This window comes from Myotis daubentonii, chromosome 13 (genome assembly GCF_963259705.1).
Source record: "Myotis daubentonii chromosome 13, mMyoDau2.1, whole genome shotgun sequence".
Lineage (NCBI taxonomy): Eukaryota > Metazoa > Chordata > Mammalia > Chiroptera > Vespertilionidae > Myotis > Myotis daubentonii.
Genome location: NC_081852.1, coordinates 47,884,271 through 47,899,455, shown reverse-complemented (window position 1 = coordinate 47,899,455; position 15,185 = coordinate 47,884,271). Strand labels below are relative to the sequence as shown.

General features: G+C 50.4%; 1 protein-coding gene across 1 annotated transcript in view; it reads right to left on the bottom strand.

The window, feature by feature from the left end:
• NEURL1 (neuralized E3 ubiquitin protein ligase 1) overlaps window positions 1-14,429 on the bottom strand; it is a 71,821-nt gene extending 57,392 nt beyond the window's left edge. Inside the window, exon 1 of the mRNA XM_059661301.1 lies at window positions 13,533-14,429. Within this exon, the coding sequence (XP_059517284.1) occupies window positions 13,533-13,617 (85 nt within the window). The 5' untranslated portion in view covers window positions 13,618-14,429. The remainder of the gene's footprint in view (window positions 1-13,532) is intronic.
• Window positions 14,430-15,185: the final 756 nt, after the last annotated feature.

The following is a 15,185-nucleotide window of genomic DNA, read 5'->3' as shown; positions in this document are numbered from 1 at the left end:
CAAGGAAACCCAAATTCCCAAAACATTTTCCTTCACATTTGGTAGTGACTTTGATTAAATTTAGTTTTAAACACCATCTCTAGAAATCATCTCTCTCTCTCTCTCTCTCTCTCTCTCTCTCTCTCTCTCTCTCTCCACCCCTTACTCCTCCCTCCCCCTAAAGACCTAGATATTTCCCTGGATAATCAGCAACCCTCAAGGCAGAAGACAATAACCTGGACCTGACTAATTACCACACGGTCCGGACTTTTGGCAGACTTAAGATAACATCCTGACCTATGTTTCAGCTCATAAGTTCTAGAAAGATCCCCTGGCTACTCTCAAGTATGAGACCAGATGGAGGAATGCTGGAAAATACCTCAGAACTGTCCTCAGCCAGTGGCTCAATGGTTGAACGCAGACCTAAGAACCAGGAGGTCACGGTTTGATTCTTGGTCAGGGCACATGCCCAGGTTGTTGGCTCGATCTCCAGTGTGGGGCTCCTCAAGACCTGAAGAACTGTCCTAAATACCTCACCTCCAACCAATCAGCTCCCAGCACAACCTCGAACCCCTAACCCACGGCATCTTGTGATTTCACCCTATATCGTCTGTAACCTACACACCACCAAGGAATTTGGGCTGTTGAGCAGTAGTTTCCCATTCTCCTGGATGGCACCATTCATCAATAAAATAGCCAATATTTCTCCACTGCAGTTCTAGGTGTTTAGTGTTTAGCTCTGCCAGCACCAGGTGGATGGAGTCTTTCTGTTCTACAGCAGAACCAGAGGAATGTCATGCAACCAGAGCGCCAGTTTCTAGGAGGGCTCCAGTTTGATGTGGAAACTTCCGTGTGAGTGGCAATTTGTGTGGCATCCTGGTCACTCACAGCCTTGTCCCACTATTTCCTTCATCCTCGTGGCTCCACACCAGAGTGCCTGGCTGGTCGGTCTTTTGAGCCCCAGAGGGTCTGTCAGTCCCAGCCCGGGGCCGGGGGGGTGCCTACTCTTGCCACTTCTACCTAACATAATGCTGGAAGTCCTAGCCACTGAGGCAAGAAAAACAAAACAAAGGCATTCGAATCAGAAAGGAAGATGTAAAATTGCCTCTGTTTACAGATGACATGATCTTTTATGTAGAAAACTCCACCCCCAAAAATCAATGGAATTGATAAGCAAATTCTATATAGTTGCAGGATACAAAATCATACAAAAATTACTAACAACAAACTATCCCCCAAAAAAAGAAATTAAGAAAATAAATCCAGCCTGACTGGTTTGGCTCAGTGGATAGAACGTCGGCCTGCGGACTGAGGGGTCCCGGGTTCGATTCCAGTCAAGGGCATGTACCTTGGTTGCGGGCACATCCCCAGTGGGGGGTGTGCAGGAGGCAGCTGATTGATGTTTCTCTCTCATCGATGTTTCTAACTCTCTATCTCTCTCCCTTCCTCTCTGTAAAAAATCAATAAAATATATTTTAAAAAATAAATAAATCCATTTACAAAGCATAAAAAAAATACTTAGGGATAAATTTAACCACAGAGGTAAAAGATCTGTATACTGAAAACTATAATGAAAGACATTGAAGAAGACACAAATAAATGAAGAGATTCTGTGATCATGGATTAAAAGATTTGATATTGTTAAAATGTCCATACTACCCAAAGTAATCTACAGATTCAATACAACCCCTATCAAAATTCCAATGGCATTTTTCAGAAAAATGGAGGGGGGGACCTCAAAATTTATATGAAACCACAAAAGACCCTGAACAGCTAAAGCAATCTTGAGGAAGAAGAGCAAAGCTGGAGGCATCTCATTTCCTGGTTTCAACTATATTTCAAAGCTATAGTAATAAAAACAGCATGATATTGACATCAAAACAGAAATACAGATCAATGGAATAGAATAGACAGTGCAAAAATAGACCCACGCATCTATGGTCAACTAATTTTCAACAAAGGTGCCAAGAATATACAATGGGATAAGGACAGTTTCTTAAATAAATGGTGTTGGGAAAACTGTATATCCACATGCAAAGGAATTAAACTGGACCCTTATCTCATCCCATATACAAAAATCAACTTAAAAGGAGTTAAAGAGCTGAACATAAGACTGGAACCATAACACTCCTACAAGGACTTAGGGGAAAGCTTCTTGACATTGACCTTGGCAATGATTTTTTTTGGATTTGACACCCAACGAACAGGCAACAAAAGAAAAAATAAACAAGTGAAACTACATCAAACTAAAAAGTGTCCATACACACACACACACACACACACACACACACACACATACACAAACATATGCAAACCATATATCTGAGAAGCAGTTAATATCCAAAATATATAAGGGACTCTTTACAACTCAATAGCAAAAAAAATAACAATTCAATTTAAAAATGGGCAAGGGGGCTCTGACTGGTTTGGCTCAGTGGATAGAGCGTCGGCCTGCAGACTGGAGGGTCCCACGTTCGATTCCGGTCAAGGGCATGTACCTTGGTTGTGGGCATATCCCCAGTGGGGAGTACAGGAGGCAGCTGATCGATGTTTCTCATCGATGTTTCTAACTCTCTATCCTTACCCCTTCCTCTCTGTAAAAATGGGCAAGGGACCTGAAATAGTCGTTTTTTCAAATGATATGTACAAATGGCCAACAGGTACATGAAAAGATGCTTAAAGCCACTAGTCATCAGGGAAATGCAAATCAAAACCACAATGAGATATCATCTCACACCTGTTAGGTATCTACTAGCAAAAAGAGAAGAGATAAATATTGATGAGGATGTGGAGAAAGGGAACCATTATACACTGTTGGTGGGAATATAAATTGGTACAACCATTGTGGAAAACAGTATGGAGGTTCCTTAAAAACTAAAAAATAGAACTAGCACATTATCCAGAAATCCCACTTCCGGGTATATAGCTTAAAGAAATGAAGTCACTATCTTGAAGAGATGGCTGCACATCTATGCTATTTGGCAGCATTAGTCACAAAAGCCAAGATAGGAAAACAACCTAACTGACGACAGATGAATTTTTAAAAGGTGATACATATACAATAGAATATTACTCAGCCATAAAAAAGAAGGAAATCTTGCCATTTGCAACAATATAGATAAACCCGAAGGGTATTCTGCTAAGTGAATTAAGACAGAAAAAGATAAACACCGCATAGCATCACTTATATGTGAAATCTAAAATAAAAAGAAGGTTGAACTCACAGAAACAGAGTAGAATCATGGTGCCAAGGGCTGGGGGGAGGGAGGGTAGGGAAATAGGCAGAGGTTGATCAAAGTGTATAAACTTTCAGTTATCAGCTGAATAAGTTCTGAGGCTCTAATGTAGAGCATGGTGATTATAGTTAATAATGCTGTATTGTTTACCTGAAATCTGCTAAGAGAGTAGATCTTTAGCATTTTCACCCAAAAAAAATAAAAAGTAACTATGTGAGGTGGTGAATGTGTTGATGGATTGTGGGAATCATTTCACAATATATAAATATATCAAAACATCACGTTGTACACATTAAATATGTTACAATTTTGTCAAAGGCCAGGGGACAAACAGCTTTATTTCTCTCCTCTCCTCCTCTTTCCCACCTGCTGCCTCATTTCTCAACCCATTTTTCCACACTCTGTTTTGCTAGATGGCCATCCATCCAGTCCCTCCTGCTTTCGTCTCCCTTGACAGATTAATAATTTAACCAGGACTGAGCCCCAGGGTGAGGATCTGGGGCTTTGATCTCAACTCTGGGAAAACCAGAGCAGCCTTGGCCGGTTCCAGTTCTGGCTGATTTATGGCCACCTTGTATGGTTTGTGTGTGTGTGCGGGGGAACCTGGCCCCCACAGGGGTGAGGAGCCACCTGAGATAGCCTGGCTAGAGTGGGACTGAAGGCCCCTGGCTCGGGGACCAGCAGATGTCAGATGCACATCACACCACAGGTGCCAGGGCCCTGCCTCTGCCCACCCAGGAGCCACCTGTGAAAAGCAGAGGGGACGTTAATTATTGATGGTGTCCCAGGGGGTAGGGTTGGAGCCAAGAGCTCTGGGCCAGCCCCGAAATGCTCACCTGTCGATCCTCCAGGCTCGAAGACCTCAAGGCCTTGTGGGACACAGCTCTCCAGGGAACACACACAGCCCTGACATCCCAAGAGGCTCACCCTCCCAGTGTATCCAAGCTCTTCCATGCTAAGCCACCTGGCGCCTCACTGACCACTGCCCTGGAGTCAGGATCGTCTAAAGCAGCGGTTCTCAACCTGTGGGTCGCGACCCCTTTGGCGGTCGAACGGCCCTTTCACAGGGGTCGCCTAAGACCATCCTGCATATCAGATATTTACATGACGATTCATAACAGTAGCAACATGACAGTTATGAAGTAGCAACGAAAATAATGTTATGGTTGGGTCACAACATGAGGAACTGTATTTAAAGGGCCAGAAGGCTGAGAACCACTGTTCTAAAGGCTCTCCCAAATCAATCTACATGCCTCTCTGCTCACTGTCCCGCACTGGTAGGAGTCACACACCTCTCGCCTGGAGGACTGCAGCAGCCTCCTGCCTGGTCCCTCCCTGCCTCTCACCCCAGAGCATTCCTCCCGGTGAATGCCCCAGAGTTCACTTCTGCCAGCTCCTGAGAACAACATCCCACAGGTCAGAGCCTTGAGACCTTATCACGGCCTGGTCCAACCCAGCTGTATGGCCTTGGGCAAGTCACTTCCCCTCTTGACCTGGGCTGAGAAAGGAGGGCGGGCAAAGCAATCTCTAGGATATAGAGCCCCACCTGCCAGTCCTCTCCCCTCAGGAAGAATGTGTTTAAAGGAGCGTTTGCTGGCAAGATCAGGGAAAGGAAAGGCGAAGAAAGCAGACTCAGAGGAGGGGAAGGGCTCCAGGACACGCTGCCCATGCGGACGGATGTCTGAACTGGATGAGGCTGGGCTATGAGCACTTCAAGGGCAGAGACGGTGCCCAGTACTCACCTCTCAGTTCTCCACACCCAGCACAGAGGAGGCACCGATGCCTGAAATGAATTGGCTGGGACATCCGAGCCATTTCACTCTATCAGGGCCAAGTGGCTCCTCGCCTCGCTCTCAGGGCACCTGGGCACCCCCACGTAGACACACACACTCTAGACTGGCCCATGCCCCGGAGAAACCAGCCTTTCGGAGGACACACCAGAGGCCGGGCAGCCAAGGGGAAAATAGGAAGGTAACAGCCAGCAGCGTGTGGAGCTGCCGCCGCCCTCCTCATATGCTAGCACCTTCCCCTGGCAATGCTCCCCCTTTCCTGTCCCCACCCCAACCTCTGCAGCAGCCAGGGTGGCATTCTGGGGGCAACAGAAGCAAAGAAGGTCACCCAGGTGAGCCAGCAGACATATTTCCCTCCCCGCTCCCTTCGTCCCAGGGAGGCCCCTCTCTCTTCCTCCGGCCGCAGCCCCACACAGGCAGCCTTGGTGATCAGCAACTTCTTCCAGGGACAGAGGGGCAAGGGAGCCGATGCTTAATGATTTTCTGCTGAAAGTTCCTTGGCCTGAAGGGCTGGGATGACACAGCCCTGGACTCAGCCCCTCCGAGGGCTGGGGTGGTGGGCCAGCCCCAAGCTCTGTCCCCAGGCACAGAGGCCTGTGCTGAGCCTCCTACCAGGAACACCCTTCGCCATTGCCCTCCAAGCCCAGCTCCAGGCTCTCAACTGGGGGCTGTTTTAAAGATTAAATGAGATCATAGGTGGAAAAGGCTCTGGAACACAGCACGTTGGTAATTGTGATCATCTTCCGATTCGTGCTCGTTTAATGTCATTGTTCCCATCTGCTCCATGGCCGTGAACCCTCGCCTGCTCTGTGCACCACGGCATCCTCACGCCTCGGAGAGCATCTGACCCATCACTGATACTTAGTATGCGTTTGTTAAACAACAGAACGAGCATCACAGCATTCCTGGAACCCCAACCTCACTCTGGGAGAACCTCAATCCGGGAGCCCAGCACAGAGCCCCGCCTACCCCCAGAACTGCAGCTGGAGCAGAAAGCCAAGGCTGCCACCTGCCTCCCAGAGATGCCATCTATTATCTCCTCCTCCCCCTCCTCCCCCTCCTCCCCCTCCCCCTCCTTCTCCCCCTCCTCCTCCTCCTCCTCTCCAAGCCTTCTTTTCTCTCAGCCCACCCCCTCAGGCCTGAGCACCTGCTCATTTCCCGGAGCAGCAGGATCCCGGTAATGACCTCTGATAAGCATCTTTTAATAAACCCTGTAGCTGGATCTGTCATCCAGGGCCTCTAGTCTCCCGCTCACATCCTGTTCCCACCCCTACCCCATCTCTGCCCACTACCTGGGCTGGCCCATTAGTGCTCTGGTCTCACCAGGCAGGCCCCCAGGGCCTCTGGGCTATGGCTTGCTGGAAAATGGCCAACAGGCAGCCCAGGCTATTCCACAAGCCAGACCCTCCTCATAAGCCTGGGCTCTCAGTGGCCTGGCCCGGCTCTTCCTGCGCCACCCAGCCTGACCACTGGCCAGCCCACTTCTCTCCGTCCCTGCAGGCAGATTTCCCGGGTGTTACCAAGGAGACCACTTGCACCCTGCCCAGGGTTGCCAAAGCAACCTGTTTCAGTGAGAAGTGGCCCCACATCCTCTAGCTCCTGGGTGTGCAGGATCAGGGATGAGAGAGTCACCAACCAACAGGAAGCAGGTCCAGGCAACTGGTACACCAGATGGAGGTATGCCCTGGGCAGGTATGCCCTGCCTGCCTTCCTCCCCAGTCTTCCTCCTCTGTTACCACTCTTGTTCATCCTGCCTCCATCTTGAGTTCTGTGATTTGGAGCCAATGCCTGGGCCTCAGTGTGCACATCTTGGAAGTGGGCACGTACTCTCTCAGACGGTCAGGGCAAAGAGAGCCCTCATATGCAGAAATTCCCACCAAGACCAATTTCCTCCTTTGTGAGCTTTGGTGTCCTGGGTAGAAATCTCAGCTCTGCCCTTTCCTAGTTCAGTGTTTCTGGATAAATTTTTAAAACCGATTAGTCTCAATTTTCTCACCTATAAAATGGGAATAATAATAATACAGTGGGGCCTTGACTTACAAGTTTAATTCGTTCCATAACGGAGCTCGTAACTCAAATTACTCGTATGTCAAATCAAAAGTGAACGAGTGAGACAAGTGATGCTGGGCTGATGTTGTGGCGTTCACTGTGACATTCGCTGCGCCAACTAGCGGTGGGGTATCTGAAGCTGGCTTGTAACCCGAATTTTAGCTCGCAACTCAAAGCAAAAAATCGGCCGAGAGACAGCTCGTATCTCGAAAAACTCGTGAGTCGGGACACTCGTAAGTCAAGGCCCCACTGTACCTACCTCAAATTAATTAGGAGATTAAATGAATTAACCTACATGAATGTACTTAGCATAGTTACTAGAATCAGGATTTGGACTCCTTAAAAATGCTTTTTCTTTCTGATGAGCAGTGGCCCTGCTGACCATGGCCATAAGGCAGAATGTTTCAGATTTACCCATGGGATCCCTAGATGAGGCTGTCGGCTTGGCTGCCCTACCCAGCCCTTTTCGCTAGGCCTACAACAGAAGGCCTGCAGCCTCCATTAACTTCCTAGCAGCCCAAGGTGCTTCATTCCCTCCACCCCTCAGCCTGTATTTTGCTGCTGTTGCTGCTATTTAAATGAAATCACTATACCCCTCTGTTCAAAAGCCATCCGTGGCTCCCACTCCTACATGACAAAGTCTAATCTATTCATCCTCATATCCGAGATCTGGTCCCTGCTACCTTCAGAGACTGACCTGTTCATCTCCCCACGGGGGACCCACACCCCAGGCAAGAGGAGCTGCTCATTGTCCCTGCACGCACCTTGCATTGTCCTGCCTCTCTGCCCTTGCAGCTCCATTCCAAGCCTTCCCTACTGAACTCCAGGCTCCCCTCCTCTGAGATGCCTGATCTCATCCACTCCAGGAGTGACAGAGTATGTCTGTTCTGAGGCCCCACAGCCTTGATAGTTCTCAGACCTTGGGGTATATCAGAAAGGGCCCCATCCACAAAATATTCTGAGACAGTGGGCCTGGCCTGGGGTCTGGGGCCCTGCATTTTAGATGTGCTTCCAGCTGATGCTGAAGTTGATACAGGCAGTAGAAACACCTCACTTTGAGAAACACTGGCCCAAAGAAACAGAAAGTTCCCTTGAAAGTGTCTGATAACTGGTTGACAGGTGTACATAGCTAGAAACCCTGCAGGGAGGTGTAAGGGGCAGGGGCCGGGAAGGAGCAGCATAAACTCCACGGTACTCCCTGTTCCTCCTCTGGGGCTCTGTCCAGAGACCTGGAGATTGTCCCCCAGTTTCTTTCTCACAATGAGACAGAGCTCACTAAGAATGAATACTATGGGGGGAGGATAGGGTATAGGGTGGAGCAAAAGGACGCTTATAGTTGTAAGTAGGCGAAACACAGAGTTTATTCTTGTATTATTATGTATTAAATCCCAGCTCCATCAGTTACTAACTGTGTAATCTAGGACAAGTTACTTAACCTCTCTGAGCCTCTCTTTCCCCATCCATAAAATGCTGACAATGATACCTCCCCCAGCAGGTTGTCAGAAGGATATTAATGCAAATAATCTACATTTAGTACATGGCACACAGTAGGTGACCAATACACAGTAACTATAAACTATTATTGTTATGATTAACAATACAGGGTTCAAAGGTCAGACTGAACTAAAAACCAAGGCTTTCAAAATAGATGCTAAGGGTTCAACTAGGGGGCTGTCTCAGCCCAGACTCTCTGAAGTCTGGGGCAGCAGAAGGGCCCCCAGCCCCCTCTCGCAGGTCTGTCTGCTGCATTGCTGGGGGTGGAGAGCTGGATGAGCTCGCCTAACCGGTAAGCGTCATGACAACCAAAGAAGGAGCCCAGACAAGGGCTGTGAAAATATCTATGGGTTGTCCAAAGAAAGGAGGCCTTGATTACCTGGTTATAACAATCTTGGTCGTAACCTTGAAGGCTGTGGACAGGAGAGGGGCATGATAAAAGGAGTACCTTAGGCAGATCACTCTAGCAGCATCAAAGGAGGAGCTGAAGGCAGAAAGGCCAGCTATTGAAACATCTGGGATGAGGACACAGACCAGGGAAGTGGCAGTGAGAATGTGAAGGCTGGCGAATGGCTAGGACCTTGTCCTGAGAGGATGCACCTGACCCCCACCCTCGGAGAGCAGTGAGGAAGTTCAGGGACTGCAGACAAGTTCATGTGGCTCACTCTGGCCCACCTGGAAGAACCCAGGCTCCTCAGCCAGCTGACCTGAGAGGCCCCTCTGCTGGCCAGGAGCTTCCGCCCGCATGGAAAAGAGACTCTGGAAACAACAGGTGTCTTGCTGGTGTCACACCCAGCCAACGCTGGAGAGGGACAATCTCCCTGTGGCTGTTACAACCAGTAGCTTTGTGAAATGTCCAATTCAAAAAACATCAGCTTTGAAGAGATGGAAGGTATATACCCTAAAGAATTGAAAACAAGTGTTCAAACAAAGACTGGTACACACATCTCCATAGCAGCAAAATTTACAATAACTGAAAGGTAGAAACAACTCCAATGTCTGTCAACGGACAAGTGGACAAACAAAAGGTGGCATAACTACACAATGGAACGCTATTCAGCAACAAAAAGGAAAGAGACATGTTACAACATAGATAAACCTTGAAAACATTATGCTCAGTGAAAGAAGCCAGACACAAAAGGACAAATACAGTATGATTCCTTTATTTGAAATGTCCAGAATTGTCAAATCCACAGAGACAGAAAGTGGTTGCCAAGGATACAGGGGAGGGGATAAGGAAGAGTGACTGCTTATTGGGTACATGCTTTCCTTTTGGGGTGATAACAATGTTCTGGAACTGGATAGAGGTAGTGGTTGCTCAACAATGTAAATGTCCTAAATGCCATGGAATTTTACACTTTAAAATGTTCAAATGGTGAATTTTCTGTTACATGAATTTTACCATAATAAAAGAAAAAGATGGGAGGTGGCCCATCCAGTCCCCAGTTATGGGTGACCCCTGGGACTGAGGAGCCCTTCTAGTTACCATTCCCTCAACACTTAGCACCAAGCAGGCAGGCACTCGGAAAGTGCTGGGGAAGGAGAAAGACCTTTATTCTCTGTATTTGTCTCCATGAAGCATGAAACCCCTACCTAGTCACCCTATGCCCATCACTGAGAGTATATACAAACAAGTACTCATTTCCACCTCCAAGCCTTTGCTGTATCTCCCTTTCCCTACTCCTTCCCACACCTAGGATACCCACTGCACTCCTTGCCATCTACCCAACTTCTGCAAGTTCCCTCCATGTCCAGCTCAAACCCTTCCTGATCTCCCATTTCTGACCTCTGCCCACACGCATCTGGCATTTCAACAGTCCATCCAGCACTTGATGGCATTCTCCCCTCAGCCTTGCCTGTTCCAGTATATCTCCGGCCTGTGAATGCACAGGCATCTCAGGAGCATTCAGCTCCTCATAACTGTTGGTCCTAAGCCCAGAGCTATACCTTGGACCTCTCTCCTGGACACTCCTACGCCAACACTGTTCAGTTCCCAGTGGGAATAGCCAGAAGTAAGAATGAGGTCAGTGTGCCTCCAGGAAGAGGACCAAAGTCTACCACCCAACAGGTCATGACCAATGAGCCTTGTTTCATGTCAGCCAGACCAATGAGTCCCAGTGTCCCTATCACACCAGGCTTCTTGCAGCTGTTTTCATTAAAATGTTGAGAAATCAATAGAGATTGCAATTATAGGAGAGAGAGAAATCAAGAGTTCCCTGCCCCCAGCAAATTTCTGGATGGACACGGCTAAGAAGTAGAGCTGAGGTCTGGGTGAATACAAAAAGAATTCCAGCAGAATTCTGGGTGGACTATCTTAGCATTGAAACCAGTGTCAAAGTCAACAACAATAAAAGTGGAATGGAATTCTAGATGACCACTGAGATAACCCAGAAGACACCTAGGTCAGTGCTGATACAGTTACCAGTAGAAGGGAATTGGAGTGAACACTAAAACAATCACAGAATGGAGCTGATGTCTCTATTGCGGTGGAGAGAAGTCAGGCTGGGAAGGAGGGTCAGTAAACCCTGGATGAAGGAAGGAGGGCATGCTCTAATCCTTTACCTCAGGCTTAGAAGAAGCACAATAAAAATCTCATGACCACCTCCAGCAGGTGTGTGGGAGGGGCACGGGAGAATGGATTCCGGTAGATCAAGCCTGAAGGGAGATGGGCAAGGAGAGGGAGACGGCTGGGAAAGCATTTCTCCACCATTTACTCTCATGGAAGAACTGATCCCTGCAAACCAAGGAGGCAGAAGGAGGAGGTTTTTCCAAGTCAGATAAGTGGGAAGTCAGGCAGAGGAGTAAGTTAGGTTGGGATCGAGGAGGTGAGAGGGCCTCAGACCCTCTCCCGGCCACTCCCTCCCTTGCCAAGACCCCGGCCACAAAGACCTCACATCCCCAGAATCCCAAACTTTAGGTAAAAGAGGTGCAATTATCAAGGCCTTCTCTGGGCTTCCCTAAGGTCAAGGATGGAGCAGGACCTTTTGGGGGACATGTTGTGAGCATTAAAGCACTGAGTCAGGTCACTGGCCCCCAGCTAACTCCTGCCCTTGAAGATCTTAGCCTGGCTTTGCCACCTTCTCTTGACTGACCCACTGAGTAACTGGGCAAATCACTATCCTTCTCCTTCATTCTTCTCACTTGTCACTGAACTGGATGATGTTCAGTTTCCTCCATCATTAGGAATCTGTTTCCCATACTCAGAAACAATTTTTATACATGCTAATACTTACAGCTTATTTCTGATTATTTAAAAATAATACTTGCTTATTTCAGGAATGAGCAAAACATTAAAAATGAAAGAAAATATATGATCCCATTACCTAGGGGAAACCATTGCTAACCCTTGGAGACATTCTTTCTATGGCTGGTATTTTGGCATTCGTATCTTTTTCTGTAACAAAACTGGGATCTTACAGTCTATACAGCTTTGTATCCTGCCTTTTCAACTGTCATGCCGCTGTGAGCATTTTCCCAAGTTATGAAATATTCTTCAAAAAAACAATTTTAAAGACTGCATAATACTCGGCCAAGAGGATATACCATGACCACAGGACTGTTAGGCTGTTTTCCTAATGTAAATAACACTGCCGTGAACATCCTAGCCTGGTGCATGAACACCTGCCAGCATCTCCATTTCCTTAGGATCAGTTCCTCTAGGTGGAATCACAAGGCCAACGAATGTGATATTTTAAAAGGTGTTGACATGTACCACCATAGGAATTTCTGGAAAGACACAACAAGCCCATTGATTTTCCCAAGCCGAGTGAGAGCTGAAGTTCTCAAAGGGTTGGAATTAGAATGCAGGACAGTGGTCCCGTCTCTCCTCCTCTCCCCTAGTCTTGAAGGTTAACTGTCCAGCAAAAAAGAGGACAGAATTCCAAGTCAGAGACAGAGGTCTGCAGCCTAACTCTGCCTCTCCCTGGTTTGGGGAACCTGAAATAAGCATCAGTTTGCCTAAAATGGGTCTGATTGATGCTGTTCACGCCCCAGAGCAGTTTCCTTGCTCCCATGAAAGTTATTTGCAAGCAACAATGCTTTTTGTCAAAGGGCATTATTATTGTCCTTCTCATAACCGGGGGGCTGAAGAAGTGGGTTGTTCTCTGTGAAAGCCCAAGGGCGTCCCTTCCTGGTTCTTAGTCACTGGACTGCCCAGAACAAGAGATGGCCAGTTCTGAGAGTAAGAAAGCTTCCTGAAGGGAATCCATGGGGTCTGAGGACCCAGAGGTCAGAGACAGCACTGGACGCTGCAGGGCCGAGAACTGGGCCTAGGGTCTCCCTGAGAGTGCCGAGTGGGTCCAGGACTCAGAGGGCAAAGACTTTCCTGGTAAACGTTCCTCTGCTTCAAGGTCCCCAGCCCCTCCTTTCTATGGTTCCAACTGAACCTCTGGCCTTTGGGGGAACCAGAAACCAAGCTCATTCCGTGGATGCAAAAAGTCAACAACTGCAGAGGACCCCGGAGGCCAGGAGCTCCGGCTTTTTCTTCCAGGCTGCTATAAATCAGTCCTGGGTCTTTAAGACCCTCCAATTGGAAGTGCAACTAGTGCTTCCAGCGTGACCTCTCCAGCTCAGGGCAGATGAAAACGGAGACTCTGATGCCTCCTTTGAGAAGCACAGCTGACCAGCCTGAGCATCCTGCCACACTGACCTACCCACCCGGCAAATGCCCTTCCTCAGCCCGTATGCCTCAGCCGGAACGCTCACCAAGCATCACGGCCTGAGGGGACTCCAGTGGCGTGCCCGGTACTGGCATGGAGAACTGCGCAGACCCCGCGGAACGCCATCCTCCGGGGTTTCCACCATCACCACAGGCCGCCCCCACCCCCAGCCCACCTCCACGGCCTAAGAGATGAGCAGGTCCTGTCTCCAAATACGCACAACAGGTGGCACCTGCCCGCCCTCCCTAACTACACATCTTCATCTCTCCCTGCCCCTCCACCTGCGCCCTAGTCCTCCAGCTGCGCCCGGCCCGGCGGAGCCTTACCTTTGAGGTTTTGGGGGTGGCCCCGCGGCGGCCGGCTCGGGTTTCCTCGGGGCAGAGAGGGGATACTGGAGAAGTTGTTACCCATGGCATCCGGCCCCAGGGGGTTCGGCGCTCGTGGGGGCCAGACGAGGCTGGGCTGGAGCGGAGGCACAGTGCAAGTGTGTGTGCGCGCGCGGGCGCGCGCCGCCGGGGGAGGGCCCTGGTGAGGCTGCGGCCGGGGGCAGGCGGGCTGCTCTTCTTCTTGGCTCCGGGTTCCGCGGTCCTCCTCGGGTCCAGCCCACCTCGGGGGTCCTCGCGCGAGCCGTCTACCTGCCTGCCATCGCCTACGGCGGGGACCGGGGCCGCGGGCAGGCCCCTGGGTCGGGGCCCACGGCGCCCGGGGCTCCCCACTTCCTCTGGCTCGCGTTCGGGTTCGGGCTGGCGGGGGGCGGCGCGACGGCTCCCGCGCGCTCCCCCGGGGCCATAGAGTCAGGGCTCCTGGCGCGGGAGCTCAGAGGCTCGGCCTGCCCGGCGGCTCGCGGCTTGGCGGCTCGGCGGCTGGGCGGCAGGCTTGGTCCCCGCCCGCGGGGACGGCCGCTGCGGTGTTGTGCGTGGCGTCCTACCGCCGGGCGGTCTGCATGGAGCGGGGCTCCCGGGAGCGCGGAGAGTGCTGGGCGCTCCCTTGGTGGTGGGTCTCCTCCGGCCGCCGCTCCAGCCGCCGCCGCCCCCGCCCCTCGCCCCCCGCCGTCGCCAGGATTCCCTCGCTCCGGTTGTTATGGTGACAGCTGCGCTGGTGAATGAGCGTCTTAGTGACACGCGCGCGCCCGCTCAGCCAGTTGTGGCTCCAGGGCGCGCCGCTTCCCGGCTGCCCGGAGCTCTTCCTCGGGGCGCTGGGGGGTGAGGGGGGTGCCGGGCCCAGGTCGGGGTAAGATATGGGGCAGAGGTGGGGCTCCAGGGCTGGGCTTATCCCTCACGGACAGTGGAACGCGGTCTTGAAAAGGAGAACCGGTACAGCAAGAACATTGAGCTCCCCGGTGCCAGGCGCAGTGAGAAAGCTCTAATTTACCGTACCATTTCCCCACACCAGGTACAGGGCCCGGCACATAGTGAAAGCTCAAGAAAAATAATTTTTTTAAAATGATTGAATGGATGATTGAATAAATGAAGTGAGATTAGGAACCCTGGCATTTGACCCTCCACTCTCAGTCACATCTGAGGGGGCAAGGGCTCAGAACAAGAACCCCAGGCTGTCCAGCTACTGGACACAGTGTTGGGGGCCTTTGGGTGAATATAGACCGGACCAAAGAGACTAGGTTGCAGGCCAAGCTGGGGAAACAGACATCAGGGACAAATCATCAGAGAACCAACTCTGAACGGAGTGGTTCTGTCAGCCATAAGAGCTTGGGAGAGAGGGACCTCTGTGGCCTGGAGCAGTCAGGGGAGGCTTTCTGGAGGAGGGGGCTTCAGCAAGTCTCCTGTTCACTGTGACTCTTCCATCCTGTGACTCAACACTGCTCCCAGGAGGCCTGCAGGAAGGGAAGAGGGAGTCGTTCTCCTCCTACCTGTATACATCTCCCTCTCCCGGTCCATCACGGGTAGATGAGCCGAACTCTCCCCCCTTCTCCCACACCACTCCACCCAGAGAGACTCTGCTTTCCTGCTCCTCTAGGTCAC